The sequence below is a fragment of the Drosophila willistoni genome (genome assembly GCF_018902025.1).
Source record: "Drosophila willistoni isolate 14030-0811.24 chromosome 2L unlocalized genomic scaffold, UCI_dwil_1.1 Seg196, whole genome shotgun sequence".
Taxonomy (NCBI): domain Eukaryota; kingdom Metazoa; phylum Arthropoda; class Insecta; order Diptera; family Drosophilidae; genus Drosophila; species Drosophila willistoni.
In genome coordinates, this window is record NW_025814048.1 from 4,323,151 (window position 1) to 4,348,479 (window position 25,329).

General features: G+C 34.1%; 5 protein-coding genes across 8 annotated transcripts in view; 2 read left to right on the forward strand and 3 right to left on the reverse strand.

Annotated features, from left to right (window-relative positions):
- Positions 1-68: 68 nt before the first annotated feature.
- On the forward strand, positions 69-489 carry LOC6639975 (MICOS complex subunit Mic10). The gene has a single exon (XM_002063424.4). The coding sequence runs from the start codon at positions 127-129 to the stop codon at positions 343-345; it is 219 nt and encodes a 72-aa protein (XP_002063460.1). The 5' UTR covers positions 69-126; the 3' UTR covers positions 346-489.
- Positions 490-1,688: 1,199 nt separating this feature from the next.
- Positions 1,689-3,755, forward strand: LOC6639974 (carboxylesterase 5A). The gene is made up of 4 exons (XM_023182186.1): positions 1,689-1,717; positions 1,772-2,100; positions 2,220-3,582; positions 3,719-3,755. Exons 1-4 carry the CDS (start codon positions 1,689-1,691, stop codon positions 3,753-3,755), a joined length of 1,758 nt encoding a protein of 585 aa, XP_023037954.1.
- A 362-nt stretch (positions 3,756-4,117) lies between these two features.
- Positions 4,118-9,453, reverse strand: LOC6639973. Its single transcript, XM_047009941.1, has 6 exons — positions 9,324-9,453; positions 8,097-8,181; positions 7,031-7,144; positions 6,083-6,761; positions 5,520-6,015; positions 4,118-5,404 (listed from the first exon to the last, which is right to left on the reverse strand). Exons 2-6 carry the CDS (start codon positions 8,134-8,136, stop codon positions 4,316-4,318), a joined length of 2,418 nt encoding a protein of 805 aa, XP_046865897.1. The 5' UTR covers positions 8,137-8,181; positions 9,324-9,453; the 3' UTR covers positions 4,118-4,315.
- A 1,751-nt stretch (positions 9,454-11,204) lies between these two features.
- Positions 11,205-19,072, reverse strand: LOC6639972 (E3 ubiquitin ligase PARAQUAT TOLERANCE 3). The gene is made up of 11 exons (XM_047010121.1): positions 18,985-19,072; positions 17,855-18,038; positions 17,542-17,779; positions 17,286-17,462; positions 17,071-17,216; positions 16,837-16,986; positions 16,430-16,710; positions 15,971-16,317; positions 15,685-15,831; positions 14,429-14,722; positions 11,205-13,289 (listed from the first exon to the last, which is right to left on the reverse strand). Exons 2-11 carry the CDS (start codon positions 18,018-18,020, stop codon positions 11,273-11,275), a joined length of 3,963 nt encoding a protein of 1,320 aa, XP_046866077.1. The 5' UTR covers positions 18,021-18,038; positions 18,985-19,072; the 3' UTR covers positions 11,205-11,272.
- A 1,004-nt stretch (positions 19,073-20,076) lies between these two features.
- Positions 20,077-25,329, reverse strand: part of LOC6640155 — a 30,079-nt gene continuing 24,826 nt past the window's right edge. For all 4 annotated transcript variants that reach the window (XM_023181983.2, XM_002063419.4, XM_047010122.1 and 1 more), the window contains 4 exons: positions 22,101-23,733; positions 21,761-22,027; positions 21,586-21,696; positions 20,077-21,456 (listed from right to left, as the gene is read on the reverse strand). In XM_023181983.2, coding sequence (XP_023037751.1) covers positions 21,283-21,456; positions 21,586-21,696; positions 21,761-22,027; positions 22,101-23,733 — 2,185 coding nt within the window. In that variant the 3' untranslated portion in view covers positions 20,077-21,282. The remainder of the gene's footprint in view (positions 21,457-21,585; positions 21,697-21,760; positions 22,028-22,100; positions 23,734-25,329) is intronic.

Consider the following 25,329-nt stretch of genomic DNA (forward strand, 5'->3'; position numbering starts at 1 on the left):
TTTATGCAGTATCTTCAACTCTATGCTTAACTCAAAGTATTTCCATTTCTCCTAATACATACAAAGTTTTTTTTTGTCAAACCTTTTTGAATTAATTGAAATTGAAAATTATTAAAAGTAAAAAAAATGAATTCCCCAAAACAGGAAGAATCTGCGGCTACTGATAAATGCCTTGCGGACGTTTTGATGAAAGGAGGCAGTGGAATGCTTATTGGTTCGGTAATAACACTTTGTTTCTCACGGCCCCGAACATACCCCATCTGGTTGGGACTGGGATTTGGTATTGGACTTGCTTATGATTGCTGCCAGACTCGATGGAAGGCTCTTAATAGTGATGTACGATGAGGCACCGCAATGGTCATCAATATCGCGATAGCTATGCCCTGAAGACTCGTTTCGATATTCATCGGTTGTTATATTTCCTTTTGTGTTGTTTCTTAATGTTAGAGAGGATAATAATAATTAAGCAGTCCAATTTAACAAGCCAAATTGCATAGAAGCTTTTTTTTGTTCAAATTGGTAGAAATAATGTCACCTTAAAAGATTCTTTGGAATATACAATGAAAACTCGATATAACGAATCTGAAGGGAACCAGAATATTTTTCGTTACATCTATTGATTCGCTATTGGTACTTATTAGTAAAACCTAGGTAAAACGAAATTTAAAGAAATCTGAAAGTAATTTCGTTATAAATTCTGTTTTTACCTTAAAAAAATGAAAACTGCACTGAAGTGGGATGGATATAAAAAATAAAAAGTTATACATTTTTTTTTTAATAATTGGTTATTTTTGTTTGCGCAAGTTTCGAATGCAGCCATCAACAGATGATAATCTATGCTTATAGCTTCCTGTGCCTCAAGAAAAGTTTGGAGCATTTCACGTTCTCAACCTCTTCATCCTCCTCAACACTGTCATCATCAGTAATAAGACGCGTAATACTGACTTTATCATCGAATGTAACTAAATCATCAAATCGTTCATCCAAGTTGAGGTTAGGAATAACGAAACTTTTAAATGTTCAAAATATTGCTTCGTTATATAGAGGCCCTCAGACTTAGTAATTCTTCGTTATAGCTTTAGAGCATTTTTGTATAAAAAACTTCGTAAAAGTAAGGTTTTTCCAAGGGACTTGAAGAAAAATTCGTTATATTGAGTTTTTGTTATAACGAAGTTCGTTATGTTGAAGTTTCTCTGTAATTGTATATGATGGAGTGCTAATTGAATTTGTATTACTATTTGTTGAAGGATTAAAAAAAGAACTACTTTTAAAGATTTATGTATTTGCTATTTTTAAGTTTATTCAAAATTGTTCTAAACTTTAATACACAGACTTCCTAAGTACATAAATGTATATACTTCTGCTTGACTTGAAGGAACTTTAACTTAGTATATAACTGTTGGTAGTACAACTACTTAAGGCAACTTAAATCAGTTAAGAGTTGATTGCTGAGCCCTAGAGCTTACACATCTGCATGAGCAAGTGAAATAAATACCCACCTTTGTGTATATATTTATAAGAAAACAAAAAAAAAAGCACTGCCATAGTTACAAAATCCTAGCAACAACATTTATTAGCATTTGAGCCTTAGCAACCAAGAAGGTTGCTTGCATGCGATGGGAATTTAAATACATATTACATATTGTTTAATTTCTAGCATAAAAGCATGTGAATAAGTTTGCTCTAAAATGAAGTGTCTAATGAACTTCTTTATACAGTTTATTTTGCTTTCGTATATATTTTGCAATTTTTTGTATATATGTGTGCTTAGTGTTGATGCTCCGTTTATACATATTCCGGGAAATGGAATTGTCTCTGGGACATATTTAAAAATGGAACGTGTTAAAAATATCAAAGCTTATCTCGGTATTCGGTATGCACATGCTGCGCGATTTTCGCCACCCGATATTGAGATTACACCGTGGAAGGGAATTTTTAATGCAACATCGTTTGGACCAAGTTGTTGGCAAAAAGGCATGTCTTCCATGAGCCAACATACTGATAAAATACTAGAAATTATATCAGCCGATAAGACAGTTGATGACGGTTTCAAAAAATACGAAGAGAATTGCTTGTATCTGAATGTGTTTGTACCTGATGGTAAGAATTGATTTCTTTTAAATTAATAAACTATAGAATAAACAAAATAATTAACTCTTTAAAATGTTGAATCGACAATTATAACATTTATTAATAAATCTTATAATAAATCTTTTCAGGACTACCTGAAATAAACGGATATGCAGTCATTGTGTGGATTCATTCGGGAGACTTTTCGTCTGGAAGTCCCATGGATGTGGAGCCATTTCAATTAGTTTTTAAACAAAAAGTTATTGTTGTAACCTTTTCGTATCGCTTGAATATTTTTGGATTTTTTTCCACCGATGACGGCGAGGCCCAGGGTAACTATGGACTAATGGATCAATCCGCGGCATTATATTGGATTAAGAAGAATATTAACTATTTCGGAGGTGACTCAAACCGCATAACATTAATGGGTCATGATGCGGGGGCCATAAGTGTGGGATTGCACATGACCTCGGGCGAGTGGTCAAAGGGAGCTTTTCATAAGGCGATCATAATGTCGGGAAATCCCCTGAATGCGGTTAAATATCCGTACGACTATGATAATGCCCTAGATCAAATATCAAGCATTTTTGGATGCCCTCGAAGACCCACATCCATGTTTATGCAGTGCCTGAAGAGAATCGATGCAAAGCGTTTGTCTGATAATTTGCCACTCGTTAACTGGGGTCCAGTGGTTGATTTCGGTTTAAGTAACATTTCGTATCCCTTTATTGAAAATCAGCCCGAAACATTGTTTTTAAAGGGAAATTATCACAAAGTACCTGTAATTATTGGAGTAACTGATATGGAAGAAGTCCTTACGCTCTTCAAAGATAACATTGACTCTGAGATAAGCGCCAATGATTTAAAGGACTTCTTTGGTGATATTGCCATGAATGATATGCACAAAATGGTCAAGAACTATGAATGGTGCTCGAACTATGAGCTTATATCCGATGCAATCAATTTCATGTACTCAGCTGAAACTAATGAGGATCAAGGAATTACTAATTCACATCTAATCAATGCACATAATGAGAAATTCTATACAACACCAATGCAAATATTTGCCGATATAGTTAGCAAGGATCAGCACGTTTATAGTTATATATTTAAATTCAAATCAAAGGCACTCTATCAAAAGATACCAAATTGGGTGGGAGTTCCCAAATATTTTGATCAAGTATTTGTCTGGGGTACTCCATATATGAATAATGTTATTGATTGGAAGTCGACCGATAAGAAAATTGCTGATATCATTATGACATTGTGGGCGAATTTTGCCAAATTTTCGAATCCTACCAAAGCAAATGTGTATGTTAAATGGAATGCCGTTAGCCAGGATAATTTCTCTGTTCTTCAAATTGATGAGAATTTCAATACAGAAAATCTTGCAAATAATCAGAGAGTACGATTTTGGAAATTATTGTATCCGAAAATAATTGATTTCTCTGCTGATTGCTGCAATTCAACAAATTTGGCATCTACCTTTACATTGGCAAACATATTGAAAATGTATTTTTTAATTGTATTTATCATATGGATATTATTATAGATATAAACGTGTTTTTTTTTTTGTTTGTTCAATGAGTAAATAAAAATATACCTAATACCTGTACCTTCATATGCATGTAGATATAAATCTTTTTAGTTCACTGAATAAATTAACATCAAGAGACTTTCGGTAGTTAAGGTAGGTTGGAATCATGTCAATAGACAATGTCGGTTGGTACGAGATATTTATAGACTGTTAGTGGCATATATATGTAGTATATACATATGTGTATAATGACATTTGTGTCACCCACTCAATTTGCCTTTTGCCACCTAATACTTGACCTTGTTTTTGATGAAGTTTACCGCCTTTTACTTTCTGTTTACTTTCCTCATCGACGTCTTGCTACGTCCTTTACCACCCTATATTGATTCTAGTTAGTTGTTTTTTATTTTATAATACCAAAATTGTTCATGTTTTTTTTATTATTGGAAACAAATTAAAATTCTAAAATTTATATTCTAGACGTTATTTATTTACAATCAACATCATTTACAAAAATTGTGAAAATGTTTGGGTTAGTATTATATCCTAGTTTTGATACATTTGATTGCCCATTTTGAGTAATTTCCAGGATTTCTTATAATTGCACAAACAAAAAGTGGTGAATCGAGGTGCTTTTGCTTAAAGAGTAAGAGAGTGAAAGTATGCAGTAATAATAATAATAGTAAGTAATATGAAATTATTAACGTATTAGCCAACATAAGCGAATGGTGGATATGGAGGAGGATAGTAATTAGGGAATCCGGATCCGGGTTGCTGCATTGGCACTGTGGCCGTAATGATCTTTGTCACCGATGTCGGAACAATTCCAGTTGAGAAAATTGTCGTATAGGCGGTCCTGGCTCCGAATGTTAACTTTAGAATCTTGCTGCTTGTTTCCGTTACGGTTGTCTGTACAATTTCAGTTGATGTAATCAACTGTTGCTGCGGTATGGGCAATAATGGATTATAGAATGGATTTATCGAAAATGGATATTGTGATGTTTGCAATGGCGGTAAGGACACTGTGGAGACTTCTGTGACATATTCGGTTTTCTCAACGACTCCCACTGATTTCGATAATGTCCTCAATATCGTGTCTGAGCCTCGAACAAGTGGGACTACATGGGACTCCCAAAGAGTTTCGAGTTTTAAAACTGGACGTGTCACAGTTTGTACATTATTTGGTTGACTCAGGAAATTCACCAATGGCAAACTGTTCTTCTCAGGGCTAAGAATTGAGTCCTGAACTTGTATGTTGGTCAAGTTTTTAACATCAACCTTATTTTTGCCTTTGATTTTATCATCGAATTTATCCAAATTGCCATCGTCACCAAACTCCAGATCCAAATTTAGTTCAGATCCAGCTTCATCTAAATTTCCTTCAAAGTCTTTGAAATTCTTGGAGGGATTGAAATTATCACCCAAAGGCGAAATTGTCTGGGTGACGGTTATAAGGCTGGTATAATCGTAAGTTTGAACCAATGTTACCTCTATGGTTTCATTACTTTTTTCGAAAATAATTGGCAAGATTTGGGTTTTAAGTTTCGTTTGAGTAATCGAAAACGATTCTGTGATTGTTTCCAAAACGGGCGTCTCAGATGTATCGCCCCAATAGAGGGGTTTCAATGTGGTGACGCTACCGTCTAAAGCCTTTTCTCTGCTTTGTGTAGACGATTCCAAGATATTCTCAGTTAAAGGTCCATCATCTTCGGCATAAGGTTCTGTGTGATCATCTTTAATAACCTTCTCAATGGTCGAGGTGACGGTTATAAAGCGAGTTTTTTTCACAACTCCTGCCTGCAAATGAAATGTTTGAAATTGTCTTAGGACTATAAGAAGAAAATAAGATGGCACAACTAAAAGAAGGTCCATTTGTATGGTATCCATAGGAATAGTCAAAATTATTATTTACCTGGAATATAAAGGGACTCTTAATTGTAGCAATTTCGTAATAAGTGTCAACAAAGTTTTGAGGTGTTGAGATTTCCACATTCAATGTTTGCACAAAGTTCTTTTTCACATCCTCATTATTGTTATTGTTGGCCACAGCACCATTTTGAGAACCCGATGCTTCAAGGTCTCTTCCAAGACCAATCATTTTGTTTATTTGATTTTCACTATCCGCATTAATCTCTGTGATATCGTCCTCCGGTTTAGCCGTATCGTTTTGCGAGGTATTCGATGTTGCTGTAGTATTGGAGGTCTTTCTAATATTAACTTTAGGTTTTGGTGACGATTTATACTGCCATCTTCCAGGACGTCTATTTAGTTTAAATGTACCCTGGCTAGGAGTTGTAGGTTCTTCAGCTAAAATTGTTGCAGTTTTTGTACGGAACGAACGACGAGAATTTGTTTCTATTACGGATGGAGTTATTGTTATTTTCGAGTTTTGAGTTGTTTTATGTCGCCTAGAAAAAAAAATTGTAACAAATATCAGTTTACCTGTTGGAAAAGTTACTAAGACAAAACATTTACCTTTTCCCCTTGTTGCGTGAAGACTTTCTTGAGCTTGTCCTTGGTTTCTCTGCTGTTTCTCGATTACTCTGTGAATTCTTTCGATGAGTTTTGGTAAAACCGTGTACTTGTGAGGAAGTTTCTTTAATTGATCTATTTGGTTGAATGGAAGGCGTTACAGTCTTCGTTGTTCGGTTGGCATTCGACGGGCGCACTTTGCTCTTTCTTTCCGGATTAGTTGCAGAAGCCGATTGAAGAACTTGCGCATACTTTCCAGATATATATGTTCCCAGCACGCTCGTCTCTCTAACTGTGGGCAATCCATTACTTGTATATACTTCACTTATTTTAGTTATGAACCCTGTAGGATGGCCATGGCTATCTCTTCTGGAGAGGAAATTCCTCTGCCGATCGGGATCAGCCTTTGATTTTAAATTGATTACACGATATGTTTCTTCGGCATATTCTTCGGGCTGGCGTGAGAGTAGATCATACTCCGGGATATTCGCAAAGGTTTCGATTGGCGAACTTGTTATGCTGACATTTTGAAATTTTGATGAAAATGTCTTCGGTTGATTATTGATCAGATTTGAATTAAGAGGCGTGGGCTGAATACCATCTTTGTCTTTATCTTTTTTATTCGGATGTGGCTTTGTTTCAATTATATTTAAATGATTACTGCTTTTGTTAGCGTTAAGTTCTGAAAAGTACGCATAAATGAAGCCATTATTTATGTTTCTTGGAATGAAATGCGGAATTATAAAATATAAATACTATATAGTATTTAATTCATATAAATTCACACATGAAATAATTAATTTAAGTTTAAATGGGTCGTGCTATTAAAAAATTAACCATCTAAAATGTTTATGGCAAAACTATTAAAACCTCGAGACTATTAAAAGTTATAATAAATTAAAGCGAACAAAGTACATATTAAGCAATTAATTGGTTTTAATAGCCACTTACCAAGTTGTGGAGAACTTTGAGGTGAGAACACCATTACAGTGTTCCCGATTGTTGTTGTAAAATCCAGGAATCCATAGACGGTTTGAGTCAATAGGGCAGGTTCACCACAAAAAGCTGATAAAACATTAATTAATATCATGTAATTGTAATATTTATATTAAAGCTGAATTATTGCTAATTAATAATAATAAATATTTGTACTTCATTTGTAAAATAATAATATTGGTAAGAAATATCTGACACATTTAAAACTAACTAAAACTGCCCAAAACGTTGTTTATAACAACCGCAGACATTGAATATTTCCGATTAATGACTATATAATATCCTTTTTTTTTACTTTTGTATATTTTTCGATTTTTAACTAATCTAGTGGTCAAACTTTATTTACGTCGACCAATTTTGTCATTGTTTTTCCTTCTTATGACCAAGTATAAATACTTTTTTCGATTTATTAATCAATTTTTATATATAGCAGAACTTTAAAAGACAATTATCTTTTGGTTTTTTTATATTTTTTCTTTTGGTATTTCTAACAGATCGTTCTACAACCCTTACTGGTAGTAATCGCAAAGAAATCTACAAAATGTCAAGGGAATTGTAATACATTTTAAATGCTTTGTGAATATAATCATAAAATATTGCAGAAAAATAACACTTAAAGCGTTTTTAAAAACTTCTGTAAAGTCGAAAACAAGGTAAAGTTCCACCTACATATATCTGTAAAATAAATTTTAAGATTGAAATAGAAAACGTTTTTAATATTTTTTCCAACACTGTATTTACAAAAGAAACAATCACTAGAGAATAAGGAGTATTTATAAAAATAATCCCATTTTTCACAGTTTTATTAAAAAACTTAAACAACATTTAGTTAAACTTAAACACCCGTGTCAAATATCATTATAATTGGACTATTATATAATGGGTTCCAAATATTTTGGTAGTTTAATGTACTCATTATTGTCTAATGTCCCTAAGGAAAAAAATATTGGTCTTGTGGTATTATATATTGATACAAATTATAACCTATAGCCCTGCCTACCTTAAAATTTAATTTACTCACCACTTTTGAGAAGAATAAAAATTAACAGATATCGCAACATGTTTCAGGCCGAAAATCCAGAAAATAATATGTGAATTTATTTACACTAAAAATTTAAAGGTTGTAGATAATTAATATTTTGTTGATTTTTTTTTTTAAATTTTAATTTAACATTTATTTATTAGTTTATAGTATTTATATTTTACTATTACTGTTATAATTTTTTAAAAGTTTAATTGGGCTTATTTCTTAATCCTCTAGCACTTAAGAGTGTCTTAATTGATTATTAATTTTTTATCATTTAAATGTTTTTGTGTGTTAATGGAAACAACGCTTAAATGTGAAATGAATGAGGAAACAGGAAGGAGTTGCAAAAGAGCATACAAGCTTCGGTCCGGAAGTTCAATTATACTCCAATTGAAAACTAAGTCCAATTGTTTCACCCTCGTTAGTAATAAATACACACACACACGCACACTCACACACATACACACCTACAAACATACTTATGTATGGTTAAAGACCCTATAAAATCTTTATAATTTTGACCTTCTTTTTGGTATTCATGTTTTCATACCATATTTGATTAAAATCTTACAATAACAATAAACCAATTTTTTTTTGCAGAAACTTTTGCTACCGAATGAAGCAACAATGGAACATTGTCCACTGGGTGGCGCCACTCTGGGTGGAGGGACAGAGATGGCAAGCAACAATTTATTTATGAATTTTAATTTAGATTTCGTGGCATTAAATCCATAACTTTGGTCTAGTATATTGAGATGACTTTTCATTACATACATATAAGATATGTATTGGTTATTTCTGTACATCGAAATGTACATACATATGTACATACAAATAAATGTATATAAATGCCATTCACTTTCATACAGGAAACTGGAAAAGGGGGGCGCACAAATAAAATATGTATTTGATAAACTTAGACGCGTTGCACTCTCATTTGCCAAGAGAAAATTTTAGCACAAAGTAAAAGTGGTTAATGTTTATTTATATATTTTTTTGTTATTTTAATATTTTCCAATTGTAGACACATTCACTATTTGCTGGCACTTATGTATTTGATGTAATGTTACAGGTATGTAAATTTGTCAAGGTGATTGAAGAGTTTTTGTGTGTGGAGAAATCAACAAAGATTGTCCAATTTTCTCGTTGTTTCGTTGCACGAATTCATTAATTTCAGTTAGTTATTAATATGAACACAAATTGAAACACAGAGATACATACACAATTGGATAAAATGATTAAAGAAACAGAAACCAAAAATTAAACATGTTAGTTGTCTAATGCAACCAAAGGTGAAGCATTCAAGTACCACAGGTAGAGCTGCACACATGCGCAAGCGTAACAGAAGAACGTAAAAGTGGTCACTGTATGTGTGTCTATGTGTGGATGGCAAAAGCCACTAGGGTTACTCAAGCCATGAAATATTTAATTCATTTCAGCCTCTTAGTTTCTTCACTTTCGCAGACATTGTAAACTGGTACACCCTAACAAAAGTTTCTCTCTCGCTTGAAGCTGTTGGAGCGGAGTTGAGCAACTTTTCTCGCTCAGCTGGCAGCATTTAAGGCAAATGTTGGTAGTAGCAGAGAGTGAGAGACTAGACGGCTATATCAGAAACATCCAAGATCTTCGATAGTTTGGAAAATTTTAACTTATTTGTAATTAATTCTTGCAAATACCATTATTGGTAATAAAATTGATAAAAATTACAACATAAGTAATTATCTATTTGTGTGGAATTTTAACGGATTTTAATAAACTTTGTTAAAGATATTTTTCAACTTTATCTTTTTTGACTTTACTTCTTTTTGGATATTAAAATACATATGGTAATATAAAATGTTCTATTGCACTACAGCAAGAAATTAAATAAAGGCAATTAAATTTAACTTTTATTACAAAATGTTTTTTATAGAAAAAAAGATGATATTACTTTGAAAATTTTCATTTGAAATTAAAATGTTTCGAAAATATATGAATATTTTATTATATTAAATTGTTTATTGATAAGGATAATTATCCCATATATAATAACAATATTAACGAGTTAAATCAATTCTACAGAGATCTTTAATTAACATATGTTGTTTTCAAAATTTAAAAACATTACTAAATTATCTCAATTTAAATATTGTAAATATTTCATAATAAATCATTGAGAGATTTTTTTTCATGTGTATTTTTGTATTCAAAATCTGTCTAGACTTGGACAATGATTCAATTTGATGACAAAATTGAGAGATAAGAGTTATATTTTTGTATCTAAGTTTGGGTTCCTGATTTTAAAAGTCCATTCCTGGTCTACTTTTAAAAAATTAAAACAATATTTTTAATTTTCTGTATTCATACAGATATTGGTAATAGTTATAGATGAGTCTTAAAACTAAGCGACACAAGTGATCTTTGCTGGGCAGGTCACTGCCGATACAATTGTGAACTCCAAAACTGGTTTATCTTTGGCTCACGATTCCACAACTAATCCGATATCGTTATGGGCTAGATCCGTGCCTAAGGCGAAAAATATTTAGATGATTCCGTAACAAAAAATTGTGTTGTCTGACCTCGAATTATTAAAACATATCTGTTTAAACTTAAGCTAAATTATGTATATTTCTTCCAAGTTTTCTTTATATTTTATATCTGTTACATTATAGTTGGTAGTCTAATGTCTTAAAATATTCTATCAGTTGTTTCTATTTTTGATGCACGGCTCAACTAACTTGGTAGCGACTTTGTGAAAATGAAAATGGTGATTTCTCAAAAGTGGGTTACTCTTACATAACTATTAAAGCTCAGCTGTGTGGCCTTATATTCGTGTTGTTACCACTGTACTCTATATTACCTTTCATACTTTTTTGTTTTGTTGTTGCTGCCCGCTTACTGGGTTAGCCTACTAATGAATTAAATCAAAATGAAGAGTTTGGGAAGTTGGGCAAATTGATTTTACCTTTAAGCTACTTTATACAAACTTGTGTTGGCAGTTTCATAAACCTTTCAATTTACTCTATTTAAATAAGTAGACAAGAAGAAATGTTTGTATTTTTTTCTTACATTTTTTTTGTTTTATTTTATTTTTTTTTTTTTATAGATTTATATACATTTATTAACATTTTTGTACATAATGAATTTCAATGTTATGAAAGCCTTCATTTATAATTTACCTGCCCTGTCAGCTATTTTTTGGATTTTTTTGTTTTTTTCAATATCTTACTATTTTTTTTACTTTTTAGTTTTTTGCGCTTTTCGCTTTTTATAGATTCCATTGAAGAACTTTTCAAACGTTTCTTAAGTTTCTTCTCCTTGCGTTTCTTTTGGTCAGATTTATCATCAGAATTGTAATCATTATTAGATTGAAGTCCATCCTCATGCTGCAAGACATCATCATATTTCAACCCCAAACTATTCGATGGATTGCTTCGAAATGGATTATCTATGCGACGTGGTCTCGAGGAAGGTCTTGCCATCGACGATGTATTACGACCATCTGCTTGTGGCTGATTTCTATTATCATTCCTACCCGAATCATCAGAAGACTTTTTATCATATTTACCTTTGGCCCTATCTCTGAAATCGCGATTATTTCTATTACTTTCGTTATAAGCCTGGTCCCGGCTGTCATCAGATGGACGAGCTCTTCGACTTTGACTGGAATGCCTTTTATCTATAGGCGAACTACGCTCCCTTGAATGCCTTTCCTTCTTCTTGCCATAGTGGTCTGATTTGGATCTGTGCCTATCTTCATTATCTACACTTTTCCCAGAAACTTCTCTTCGATCTCGCTCATCACGCTTCTCGCGTTCATCACGTTTCTCGCGTTCATCACGCTTCTCGCGTTCATCTCGCTTCTCGCGTTCATCTCGCTTCTCTCGTTCATCACGCTTCTCGCGTTCATCTCGCTTCTCGCGTTCATCTCGCTTCTCTCGCTCATCTCGCTTCTCTCGCTCATTTCGCTTCTCTCGCTCATCTCGCTTCTCTCGCTCATCCCGCTTCTCTCGCTCATCCCGCTTCTCCCCCCTTGATCGATCTGGTGAATAATTTCTATCATGAACAACTTTACTACCGAGTCTATCTTTCACTGATTTACTACTTGTACGCTTCGGAGAATGTCCACGATCTTTGGGATCACTTTTAATTGAAACGGAACGGTCTTTGCTACTACCCTTGGAATTGATTACAACTTGAAACTCCACTGGTCTTATTGCATTTATAGCTTTAGCAAATATCGCATTCTCTGCTTTGCGAAGAACATCGGAAGTTATTTCAGAATTGTCCTCAGCATTGGCATTCGTAAGCTTTTTAAAAGGATCGGATATATTAGCGCTTAGATTATTGTCCTCCAATTCCCATTTCGACATTTGTATAGCGTCAAACTTCGCCACATTGTTTATCTCTTCGCGTCCCTCTATATCCAAAATCGAATAATTTTTAAGCTGATCAGGCTTCATGCTTTCCGAAATATTTTGGTTTATTTCATTTGATAATTCTCCATGACCTATGTCAGTATCTGGTTTGGAGTTGTTTTTGCCAAGCACATTTAATGTTGCAGATTGTCGTTCGGTTGAGCATTGTGCAGCTATTTCAGTATCTGGAGAATATCCCTTCTTCGATTTATCTTTCTTCTCTTTCTTATCCTTCTTGTTCTTCTTACGCTCTGATTTGTCCTTCTTCTTTTTCTTACGCTCCTTTAACTGCAAATTAAGTTTAATCTTATTTTCCTTTCCCAATGTGTTACATGCCTCTAGAATATCAAGATTCAATCTTGGCGAAGTTGACAGCATTTTTGCATCGACATATGGATTTTTCACTTTTTCTGGAGTCTTTGGAGAGTTTGAAACCTGCTTATAGGAGTCATCTATAAAAGCTGATTTGGGAGGTGGTGTGGGACTTCGATAACAATTATCGATTATTTTTGAATCTCTGCTCTTGCTGCTAGACCTGTGACGCTTTCTCGGAACAATATCATCTTCAATGCTCTGACTTCCGCGTACATGCTTGATTATTGGTACTTCTGGACTATTTTTATTATGCTTTTTATAAACCTCATTGTCAGTTATGTGTGAAGATTCGAAACCTGGAGGTGGCGGCTCAACTGGCTCCATTTTTGATCCATATGGCTTGTTGTGAGGCTGCTTTTCCTTAAAATCTGGTTTATATCCGACCCTGGGTGAGGGAGAACGCCGATGTCCAGATCTGGTATAAAAAAATATATACAAAATAATTATATTATTAACACAAACCCCAAACAAACAAATTTTCTAACGGTTTATTCCCGATCAGCATCAATTGTTATTGTAGTTTTGGTCAAAATTGAAAATTTTTCAAAATTTTCAACACACAACAGAAATGTATTCAAAGTAAATTGATTCTTGTTAAAAGCTTTTGAGGATTAGGGGAATGAAATGTCCTTCTTTTTTTTATCTAATTAATGATAATTAATCCTCTCTGTAAGAGTAGAAAAAAGTTAGAAATGGAAAGTATATTACATTTGTTTTATTTTTATGCTGATTTTATTGTAAACCGATTTGGACTAGGTCGGATAAGATAACCATGTCAAGGGACATCAGCTCATTTGGCTTACAGGAAAACGGACCCACTCATTACATTTTCAATTAAAAGATTAAATTACGAATTATCCGCGATAGTACAGGGCCTATACCACTATATACATATATATTTGTTTTTGGTTTCGGCGACTCTTTTGGTCAGAATCAGGGCCGAAAGCAGGTACTAAGTTCTTTCCTTTTTTACCTTGAAAAAAGTTGTTATAAATTAAATTATGTTAAATATCGAAACAGCAGTAAATTCTCGAAATTCATCATAATTTTTATCTTTCCTCTGGTATAGGCACTTGGCCACATATTACGTTTTTTTTTACGGTTGTAAATTGTTAAGGAGCGGTTTAGCCATGCCATGTCACGGATTTCAGACGGACTTTTAATGATATTAAGATAGATGCAGAAGTGTTTTAAAAAGGGTAAAAAAAAAATTGTATAAAACCCATTTTCTGAAAGAAAATTTGTTGTTTTTGGACAAAAAAAAAAAAAAAACTTATTAAACTTCCTATTTCATTTTTATTATATAAAAATTCCCGGTTTATCACCATATCTATATTAAGGCAAAGTTTTTGTTGGTTTTGCAAAAACCCAAAATATGGGAAAAATAGTAAAGATTGCAGCTTACTAGTGTGTCCAGTTTCAAGAATTGGAAGAGTATATATATTAAATAAATTGTTTAATTCTGAAGTCCTGGTTAATTTATGAAAGCATAAATTATAAAAGTATATGATATGTGTATATGTAAAGGTTGTGTAAACAATTTTATTAAGTAACCTCTTGTTTTTGTCATTAGGCGATTTTGATCCGTTGCACGCATGACGCATAACCCGAGCAGCTGGTCTTCTTTCATGACTATATTCACGCTTCCTATCCCGGGACCTTGGTCGTTTCTCCTTAAAGTTGAGGTCCCTCGGTGGATTCTTATCATATGCTGGCGACTTGTAGCGATGACGCAGTCTTTCAGGAGATCTGGATCGATGATGATCTGAAGTACGGCGACGATCCTCCTTTTGTCTTTCCTTTTCTTTCATAATTCGGTTGAAGGCTTCAAGTGGATCGTCAATGAGCCTGCAAAAAAATATGATATATATGATTAACAATGATTAAAAATTAAAATCATCTTAAAACTTAGACAGTTAATTATTTTTAATTTAAAATATCAATAAGACAATTGGTTTTCCATATTTTGTTTTTCAATGTTACATATTTTGGTTAACAATAATTGCTGTTGAATCGTTGTGTAAAAATCGTAATCGGAGGTATCGTTTAGAAGTTTATCATGTTATATTTATTATTATTGTGATGTTTTTTAATTTGACCATCGAAAATTGACATTGAAAGATTATTCAACCAACTTACTTTTGCGAATACTGAACTTTGTCGTCCGAAAAAACAGACATCTCCCAAGCTATTGATCCAGTTAGACCTACTAGATATTAACTCCTTTATGATTTAAACACTGTATTTTGAACTAAGCTTTGCATAAAACTGTTTAAGTTCTATGCTCTCACTACAATCTTCTTTACCGGGGTAAAGATAGGATCGGAGGCATTTCTTTCTTTTCTCAAAACATCTCTTATTTTTTATTTAGATCGTAATTAGCTGTAGTTTGTTCTATTTTAATTATTTTCTGTTTATTACACGAAACAGGCTACTTCATGGTTTGTCTTATGGACTACATGAGCATATAAGCTGCCATTAGGCCAACAAGCTTAAGTACTTAAAGTAAACTCTCATATATTGCAATTGCTTTAATAATAAGATTTGTTTTGCAGCAGAAGGCGCATGCTGACATAATTTACTATAATTTTTTATTGACTCATTTAAAATTATGCAAAATATACAACCATTCAAGTGTCAGTCACTGTTTCCCTCTTAATCCGCCGTTTCCCGCTTTTTGTTTTTGGTATTCAATAAATATTATGACATTATCTTTCTTTATTACTTAGCAATTAAATGTTTATAGAATGTATAGCTTAGCATATGCATTACATAAGTTTTCGTCATGTATTTTATAAATATATGCTTACCCGGAACCAACTTTAGCTGCAACTCCTTGGTAAATCGACGCCAAGCTTGGTGATTGAAATCTTTGCATTGGATTGATATTTATATTTCCAGTAGGTTCAAATGATGGACGTATGGAATGTACATTTTGGGGTTGGTAGGGAACAAAGCTGTAATTAGAAGAAAAATATGTTAATATTTTGGTTTTTCTTGGTAATTATTTTAATCATAAATACAAAAAGAAAATTAAACGATATTGAATGTACATTAAAATGTTTCCAATTTTTACAACAAAAATTGTAGACTTACTTCATGGGAGGGCGTTGACCCATGTTATTATATCCATTATTGTATGGCGGCATTTGATGTCCTACCATATGCAACGGTGGTAAACGGGGAGCCTGAATATATGGTGGCTGCTTATAGACGCCAATTCGATGAGTATCTTCTGGTTCGTTCACAACATGACATTGAAAGTTTTGATGAAGTCCAACAGGTGTCGGTAGCAGGCTTCTTTCGTGATGTTTGACGCCTTCCATTTTGGGTGGCGGTGGCCTTGGTTTCATATCATGATCCATCATAAATTCTTGGTTCTGTTCGCGTCTATGGGGAACGGAGTCACCAGATGGTTTACTTCCTATATATGGTTGTATAACCTGTAATGACAAAAATGTTACTTTAATTTACCAAATTCTCAAAATGCAACATTAGGATATATGTATCTATTATTCTCATGAAACTACTGAACGAATCGATATAAAAGCTCACCTTGGGTGCTAAGGCTGGTGTGGTATCTTCTATTTTTTGAGGCATTTTAATTGTTATATTATCCTCATAGTCCGAATCATTCTTTTCTTTCTCTTTTTCTTTTTGTGACTGTTCAACAACTTTGTTTGTTGATGCCGAAGGAACACTTTTTCCATTCTCCTCGCCTCCATTGACATTTGAAGATTCTGGCTCTGGTTTTGCTTCCACCTTGTCAGTGCTAGAAGGTTGAACAGCAACCACAGTGGTTGTCGTCTCAACTGGTGGTTTTTCGACTTTTTTATCTAGAGGGAAAATGAATTATTGAAACCCAGATAAGACCAATAAAATAAACATTATTTAATATGTTTTACTCGTAAGAAATTAAACACTATTTACTGCCTATATCAACAATTTGTCTCATGGCTTACCAGTTTTCAGTGTATATCCAGTTTCACTTTTAAAAGCGTTAACAGAATTTCTTAAAAAACGATTTGGGATCAAAGATCCTGGAGAGCAGTTCTTTTCCTTGCAATCAGGACATTCGCTATCCTCAGACTCTAGCAACGATGTGCGTACACCTAAAAGATGCAGAAACGGTAATTAGAAATATATATTTAAGACGAGTGTAAAGAAATATTATAAATTTATAGAGGTATACTTACAATCATCGCAAAATGAACTGCCACAACATGGTATCATAACAGCATCAACAAATATATCCCGACATATTCCACAGATTAAATCTTCTGGTATCTCTTGATTTTGCTCAACAGGCAACACAAATTTTGACGAATCTTGATCCATTGCCCTGTAGACAAGAAAAACAATGTTGTAGTACAGAGAGTAAAAATGAAGAGAGAAGCACTTTATATCTTACATATCGGGTTTGTCTCTAAACGATCTCGGAATTCCAGTATTCCGTTTAACTTCATACTGCTCTTTTCCCAATATATAGGGACAATTCTTAATCCAATGGCCACTTTTTTTGCATTTATTACAACGATATGAGGCTGGTACTTCGCCAACTTGTGATTGCCCTTTGATGCGATGATATCTTCAAGTAACAGATAAAAACAATGTACAGAAGATTAGATAAATAATCTATCAAAACTAGACAATTTAGGTAGGCTTACGTCTTGGGATCATAATCCGCAGTGCTCTGCATCATCATTGCTTGTATTTTTTCCTCTTCACTTCCCTGCATTTTGGATAGATCCATATTAAAATTATCTTGTTTATTGGTAGGAGCGCTGGAAAAAGCATTGTCAGATGCTGGTGGTTCCCAGCCTTTTTTTGTTGGATGGGCTATTGGTATGCGCGATATAATGAGGGTAGTATTTTTTGGTATTAAAAAGGAATCATCTTTATATTCTATAAATTCCAGAAAAAATTCAAACATTAGTATAGACATTTATATGTAAAAGTTTTGAGAATAATATACAATACCTTCTTTACTTTGGGCATTCGTTATTTGGAGATCGAAATCTATAATTTTGCCCAACTTTTTCTGCTGTACAATTTCCCTTTTCAAGTCACCAACAGAAATGTGCAGTCCATCAAACGTGATTGTATCAAAATGAAGTGTACTTTTAAATTTATAGTGCACCGACATTGTGAAGTTTATCAAGATCTAAAAAAAAAAATGAAAATCAATTTTAACGAATATTTACAAGAATTTAAGGAGAATTAGCTACAAGTTTTAAGTTTAAACCAACAATGCAAAATATCGAAATAAAATTTGAATTTAATTGACCTTATACTTAGGGGTTGTTATCTGCTATTATATTTAATATTAAGCAATCCCTAATAGTAGTGGGAATCAAAATTAAGATCTCTTAGACGGCTGAAGTTTTCGTAGGATCATAAATTTGCGGCTAAGATGCAAAAGGTTTGGTTTTTTTTTTGCAACGGCTAAGAAACTGACACTAACAGATGCAAGCTGTCGGCTTTGTTGTTTTATTGATTATTTCATGTCTGCCGGTTCAAGCGTTAATTGACTAAAGAAGTAATGACAACAGATGACATTAAAATGCCTAAATTAGCATTAATAGTTAGGTAAAGACCACTGCTAGATTAGAGTCTGCGTCTAGAGACTTTGAAGTAGTGCAACTGAATGCAATGGTCTCAACGCGACCCTAATTAAAGGTGTACCTTTCGCTTCTACGACTAAGGGAAGTTTTAGTATATGAGAGCCGCATATTACGAGATATATAACAAGGCGACTATGTATGTACATATGTAGACACTAAGTACAATTTGGGATGTTGTAAAACATACATCATAAGTAACAAAACAAGAAAAATTAAAATAAGTCATTTACACAAACACAAAACTATAGGTATATGTGCACTTCCGATATGAACGTTAAACGTTAATGCACTCAACACGCCAAGCCAGAACGAGAACCCCATTTTTATTTTGCACGTACATACTATGCGTATATGTACATAAATGTATGTATGTATGTATGCTCTTTTGAATTTCTTCTGTACTTTTTATCTTTTGTAAAATTGAGACCACTATTTAATATTCTTTGTAGTGTTTGTAAATTTTATGCAGAACTACGAAAAACTTACATTTCACACACGCTTTTATTATTGTTTCATTAATATTTCTTTCGTGAATAATAAGTGTGTTAATCTCTCACATCGTCGTCTACATTTGTTATCGATACTTGCACAAAGTCCATTATATATCAATGAAACATTGTCGACATTTATCGTGTGTTAGGAACGATGGAAATGGAGAACGAGCTGCATGTTTAATTATGTTTAAAAGGTTTTGAATCTTCATATAAATATTATATACATTTTAATGTCATAAATGTTAAGTATACGCTAGCTGGTTTGCATAACAAAATTAGATGGAGCCAAATTGTTATCGTTCAATCGTTATTAATAAAGACAACTCTTGAATTAGGTGAGAAATTTGACTGGAAGGGTTTGGTAAAAAAGGTTAGTTGCACATCTTTTTCCAGTAGTGCGAAAACGTTACTCATTTTGTTTGTTTTTTTTTTTAAGCAATTAGTTATAGAGCTAAAGTGGAATTGGAATGAAATAATCAGGAGTCTGGTCACACTCAACTACGTGACAATTTCAGTCAGTGTGACCGTTTCAGTTCGATTAGTGTTAGAAAGGCGATATTAACTGCTTCGTTTCGAACTTGCCGGGATAAAACGGATATAATAAGTAATTCCTTTCCATAGAGATATCTTAATATCCTTATTGACAAAGCAATCTTTAGTATTAAATTGTTTTTTCGCCAGGCACAAGAAAATGGCTCCTTCATATCCATTTGGATAATATGAAACGAAATCTCTTTTGTTATTAATCTAGTTAAATACAAACACATTGTGTTTCAGCATTATTAACTTTAAATATTTACTGTAAATAAAATAATTTTCTCTTGAAAATTAGAGATAGCTGCACCGATGTTAATTTGAATTGCCTTTAGTTATTTAGTTTATTTTATTAAATTACCAATGTTTTGTTATTGATTTCGGTTGTAATAATTTGAAAACAGGTACGCTTATAGTAGTTAATACGTTATTTATTTACTTTCAACTGAAAATACAATACAATCCATCAAAAAATATACACATGGACTTGCTGTTTTAACCAAGTCATTTGGAAATGAACTAATTTCAATTACCGTCAATTAACCCCTAATTAAATTTAATATTTCATTTGCGTACATCATACTAATTGTAAGATTAAATTGTTCTGCGTTCCATTCTTCGTTACAAAATTGACGTCACCTAAGTGGACTTCGAAGCCCTTTTCACAAACAATGTTTGCATATATGTATATAATTATATATGTATGTAAATATAGGTATATATATGAATATAGGTTTATATTATTTATACATATGTCTACTGTTGAATATTCAGTTCTAGGTTAATATTGATATAAAAGCTTCGCTCAAAAGTGCACTGCATGTTTTTAATTTAAAATAGGAAATTAGTCACATTTTTTTTTGTTTTGTTTCGTAAAACAACATCATATGATGTTCGTTTAAAGGCAAGTGTTGGACCTCCGTTGAATTGGAAATACATTTATCGCTAAAAAAAAAAAAAAGTTGAGTATTCACATTTACACTTTCGGCATTTATATAATTTGCGTTTGCTTTGTAAAACATTTCTTTTCTTTTTTTGTTTTGTTTTGTTGTGTTGAAACATTAGAAGGCTGAAGAAAAATATGTGTGTGTGTCCGAGAATACTTTAAATATATTGGCATATATAGGTTTGTATATGGAAAGCACTTTCATCCAGAGTTACATCATAATACTAGGCCCAATCTGTGTAGGTATGTATGTTGTTTATATGTATGCGTGTATATATTTGTTAAAAATTGGAGTAGAATTTGTATAACATTGTGATTTTATGCGGCTATTGAGAAAATTCTCAAATTAGTTTCAAGTTTCATGTTTTTGTTGCTCTGTATTAGATTCTTGTGGGCGTGTAAATGTATCAAACATTTTATATATTTACCAGTTAGTTTGGCTTTACATCAATTTAATTATGTATATAGAAATATATATATTTATATATGTATGTAAATATGTATATAAAATCCTATTGATATTATCTTATACAGAAAATGTATCTGGAGTAGCAAAGTTACATATAAGTAGTTCTTTATAAAAAAAAAAAATTGCATGCGTACTCCATATTATTAATGCTGCCAAAATGAGGGCCGCATTATTAACTGGAGTAAATGGCTTGTTTCAGAAAAGCTAAACGAAACATTGACGCCGCCAATTCAATTGGACAACTGCGTGACAAAACAAAAACAAAATCATGTGCTTGCTTTAAAAGGAGAAAGTAGTGAAGAACAATTGGAATTGCAATTGTTCTCTCATATAAAATGAATTTACTCTTCCACTGCATTGCCGCCGGATTTCTGTTTCTTGCTGGCACTAATTGGTGGAGTAGTTGGTATCGGAGTGGGCGTTGGTGTCAGTGACGTATTGGATATGGAGTCCAGATCATCCTCAAATTCTGCGTCTGCTGCCTGCAGTATAGTCATAATGTCAGTTGGAGTTTCCTGTAAGAACGTCGAATATTAGCCAGTCATATATGTGAAATAGAATGAATGCCGTCTACCACGTGGATTACCCACAGCGAGGCACTCAAGTGAAACAAGAACTGTATGAAATTACAGACAGATACTCACTTTTATCGCATCAACTTGCTTACGTTCATGCATTGCACTCAATAGCTCGCGCAGGTGTTGGTTTTCCTTACGCAGGCGCTCTCTTTCCATGTCGCGCTCATTGATTTTGGGCTAGAATTAAAGATTATGATGTTAATTCGCTGCTTCTAACAATTTGTCTTATTCTGACACATACCAAGAGCAAGGAAATTTGCTCATTCAGTACGCCAACAATGCTGCTGAGTGCATGACAGGGTACACTAGGCTCCAATGAGCTGGCATGCTGTATGCGGTTTGGACCACAACTGCTTCCTCCCCCCAATCCGATGACTGCCGATGGGCTTATAGTTTTCTCACTGATAGTTTGAGTTTGTGCCTGGATTGTGGATACTTGAAGCGACTGTGCTGTCTGCGTGGAATTGTCAATCATTGAAATAGTGGCATGAGCTTTGTTAAGTGCAGCCTAGTGGAAAAAGAAAAAATTAAATATGTATAAACATATTTGTATAAGTTTTTAGAAATTCTTTCAAGCTTACCATAGTTTCGTAAACATCACTTATTTTAACTTCCGCGTTAGAGTCATTTGCTTTAGCTGCTTCGTCAGTATCCGGCAAAGGAGTTTCGGTTACACTCTTTGTGATTTCTTCTTGCTTTTTAGATTCAATATCTGTATCCTTTATGTTTTCCACTTTTTGTTCCTCGGCTTGAACAACAGCTGATGCTGGAGCTGTTTCTGATTCTCTTTCCTCGTTATTCTTCGCAATTTCTGTAGCTGAATCATTCTTGATCTCTTCATTTTGAGAATTATCTACTGGCTCCACAGACACATTTTCAGTGGTCAAGAATGCGTTGGAAGCACTATTCGATATTCCAGCTGAAGATTCGGAAGATTTCAAGGGAGCCAATGGTGTAGCTGTAGGAGTAGATTTCGAATCCGTTGTTGATGATGACTTTGTTGTTATAGCTGGTAGTCGCAATTCATCGATTTCACAATAACCGTCATCATCTTCATGAATAGCCACATCATCAACACTATGTGTATGCAGTTTGGGCATCATCCGTGACAAAGGAATTTGCGGTTGGGCCTGAGCCTGAGCATGTTGTTTGTTTGGTGGCGGCAGGGGCGGTGGCGACGGTGAATGCGAAACAATTTTCCGATGCTTTTCCTTCTCGTGACAGTGACTACAGACCGCCGTTGATACAGCCGAAACCTCCTGTTCCGGGGTAACGCGCATGTATTCGTTCAAGATTTTCGTTAACATCTGGACCTGGTCGTAGGCAGCTAATGCTATGTCGGCGCTATCTTTAGGAGCTTCCGGCATCATAGCAATGTCGACAATCTCATTGAAATGCTCAACTGGCAAACGGAAGATATCGCAAATAATTTTTTGTTTCTCCAATAAACCATCGCGTATGGAGGAGTCCAAGCGTCGTAACCGTTCACCCGGTGTCAGCACCGGCTCCGCAGTATGAGCTGGACTAATACTTATTTGAATGGCTGCGGGATCCACCAGAGGCGACTGCATGAGTAAGGTACGCGTATTATTGGAATTGTTGGAGCACACAATGCTGGCACTGTCGCGTTTCGAATGACCACCGACAAGTCCATAGCTTGAAATGCGTTCATCTCCACGGGGCTCCGAGGCATTCGAGTTGTTCGATTCACGTGCCGATTGTGTATGGCGCAAAATAACGCCATTATGATCTGCGTCATTATCCGCATAGTTATTGTTGGATTCACCGCAGCTTCGTATTGACATGGATCGGCTGACAGATGATGAGCCCAAACCGGATGAGCCTGCCTCTTGATGGCTCAAACGTTGTTTATCCGTGATATTGTAATAGCTGACATTGTCACTTGGAGTTGAATCTCGGCGAGTGCTTCGCAGCTGTACGCCGCCGTCATAACTGCTATTGCTGCTGGCAATAGGCGCCGGCGTCACTGTAGCAATGGGCAAAAGAGGCGCCAATGGCGTTGTTGTCATTGTTGCTGTGGCTGCCATTGGCTGAACGCGATCCGGTGTTAGATCCAGCGACGACTCCTTCGTGTGTGAGTGCGGTAGATTACCTGAAGATGGCTCATCGACTGTTGTATCATGACTGTTGGCTGAGTTCTTTGGACGTGGCTTATACTGATGCGCTGCTGCATCCGAAATATGCTTAAACCATCTGAAGAAATCAAAGAAATAAAGAGGAGAAATTAATTACAGAATTAATATTTAATGTAAATTAGTATTATTTTAAAGGCAATCTTTTTGATCAGTTTGTATGTATGTAAGATCACCTGGACACCAAGGAGGAGCGGCGATTATTGTGGCCATTGCTGGATTTGGAATTGCTTGAGACTTCATTAAAACTGCCACGGCGTCGCTCCTTATTTAGATCTTTGGGTCCCTCATTCTGTTTACCAGAGATTAACAATAGGGCCCCATTACATAGACTTTTACGGCGCGAGCCGGTAAACACATCACCCGGCGATAGGAAATTCATATCGGCATTGCCAATAAGTGGCAGAAATCGAAATATTACAAAGAAGTCTGTTCAAATAGTTCCAAAGAATCATCTAACCAGATAAATTAATATTAACATCGAGTTTGTTATACACTTTAAGTTTATTTCAAATACAATTCGTAAGAACTTGGACGCACACACACGGACACAAAAGCGTATTTGGTTCTAAAGACTGAAATGAATAAGTCTTTTTTTTTTTTTTTTTGAATAACAATAGAAGAAATTCAATGCATTTGTATATATTTCACTCCAGGTTGAGCACAAAATACAAAAGAAAACAAAGAGTAACACATTTGTATGCCCACATCGACGTCAGTATATGTATACAATATATATATATATATGTGTATATAGAAATCTGTATACATGAATCTACAATGAAAATACGTATATATGTGTATATTTGCAGATGTTGTTGAACAAAAAAAAAAAAAATAATAATAAAAGAATACTTGTGGTAAACAAACAGCTTCCGTTTTAGGAACTAAATGTATTCTTCATTACACACAGACAGACGTCTACAATATGTCCAAGAGATGTTTTTCAATATTTAAAGATACTTTTTTTGGATTAACCGGTTATGTCGTGTTTGAATTGAACTTAATATGTTAACTTAGTTCATGGTATTATCTATCGCTATCGTGTACTCCCAAATTCATTGTTCACACACAAAAGCTAGCGACTGCGTAGTTGACTAGTCATATATTTCTTGAGAAAGTAAATAAATAAAGTTTCGCAAGTATGCACGCGCGCGTTGCTCAACATGTAAGCGCCAACTGATGAAAACGGAAAATCTTACATTCGAAACAGTTGACCAAGCACCCGCCGATGTGCTATAGCCTTATCCGAGTGAGTAGCAGCCGAAGCAGCATGCAGCAGAGAGAGAGGTGACAGCGAATAATATTAATGGATAATCGCGGATAGCTCCCTACTCTTATGTCACACACAACTTGAACAATATGCATAATAAATCGGTGTATCCGTATTGTAAATAGCTTGTATTTAATTTAACCAATTTATCAACTGCTAAATGCGTATTCTAAGAGATAAGCCAATGTCCTTTGTTGTATGCTATACGAGTGAAAGAGACTAACCAAGTGATCAACTTCAATTCAATTAACACAGTTGACGATTATTATGCATTTTCATAGCTCTTTGAAATGAAAGATTCACTATGCTTTCGATTTCATTTCCAATATTTGCCATAAGTTTTTATCAGAACTTTGTCTTTTACAAACTATTTAATTTATAACT

What these genes read in the sequence shown, in the direction of transcription:
- LOC6639974 (XM_023182186.1), top strand. Translation starts at nt 1,689, where the DNA reads ATGAAGTGTCTAATGAACTTCTTTATACA. An exon ending in CTAATGAACTTCTTTATACA is followed by an intron (nt 1,718 to 1,771) that starts GTTTATTTTGCT and finishes ATGTGTGCTTAG; the next exon opens with TGTTGATGCTCCGTTTATAC. An exon ending in TTGGCAAACATATTGAAAAT is followed by an intron (nt 3,583 to 3,718) that starts GTATTTTTTAAT and finishes AAATCTTTTTAG; the next exon opens with TTCACTGAATAAATTAACAT.
- LOC6639975 (XM_002063424.4), top strand. Translation starts at nt 127, where the DNA reads ATGAATTCCCCAAAACAGGAAGAATCTGCGGCTACTGATAAATGCCTT.
- LOC6639972 (XM_047010121.1), bottom strand. Translation starts at nt 18,020, where the DNA reads ATGTCGGTGCACTATAAATTTAAAAGTACACTTCATTTTGATACAATC. An exon ending in TTTAGAGACAAACCCGATAT is followed by an intron (nt 17,217 to 17,285) that starts GTAAGATATAAA and finishes TCTTGTCTACAG; the next exon opens with GGCAATGGATCAAGATTCGT. An exon ending in CAGTTCATTTTGCGATGATT is followed by an intron (nt 16,987 to 17,070) that starts GTAAGTATACCT and finishes TGCATCTTTTAG; the next exon opens with GTGTACGCACATCGTTGCTA.
- LOC6639973 (XM_047009941.1), bottom strand. Translation starts at nt 8,136, where the DNA reads ATGTTGCGATATCTGTTAATTTTTATTCTTCTCAAAAGTG. An exon ending in TTTTATTCTTCTCAAAAGTG is followed by an intron (nt 7,145 to 8,096) that starts GTGAGTAAATTA and finishes ATGTTTTATCAG; the next exon opens with CTTTTTGTGGTGAACCTGCC. An exon ending in AGAGTCCCTTTATATTCCAG is followed by an intron (nt 5,405 to 5,519) that starts GTAAATAATAAT and finishes TTTCATTTGCAG; the next exon opens with GCAGGAGTTGTGAAAAAAAC.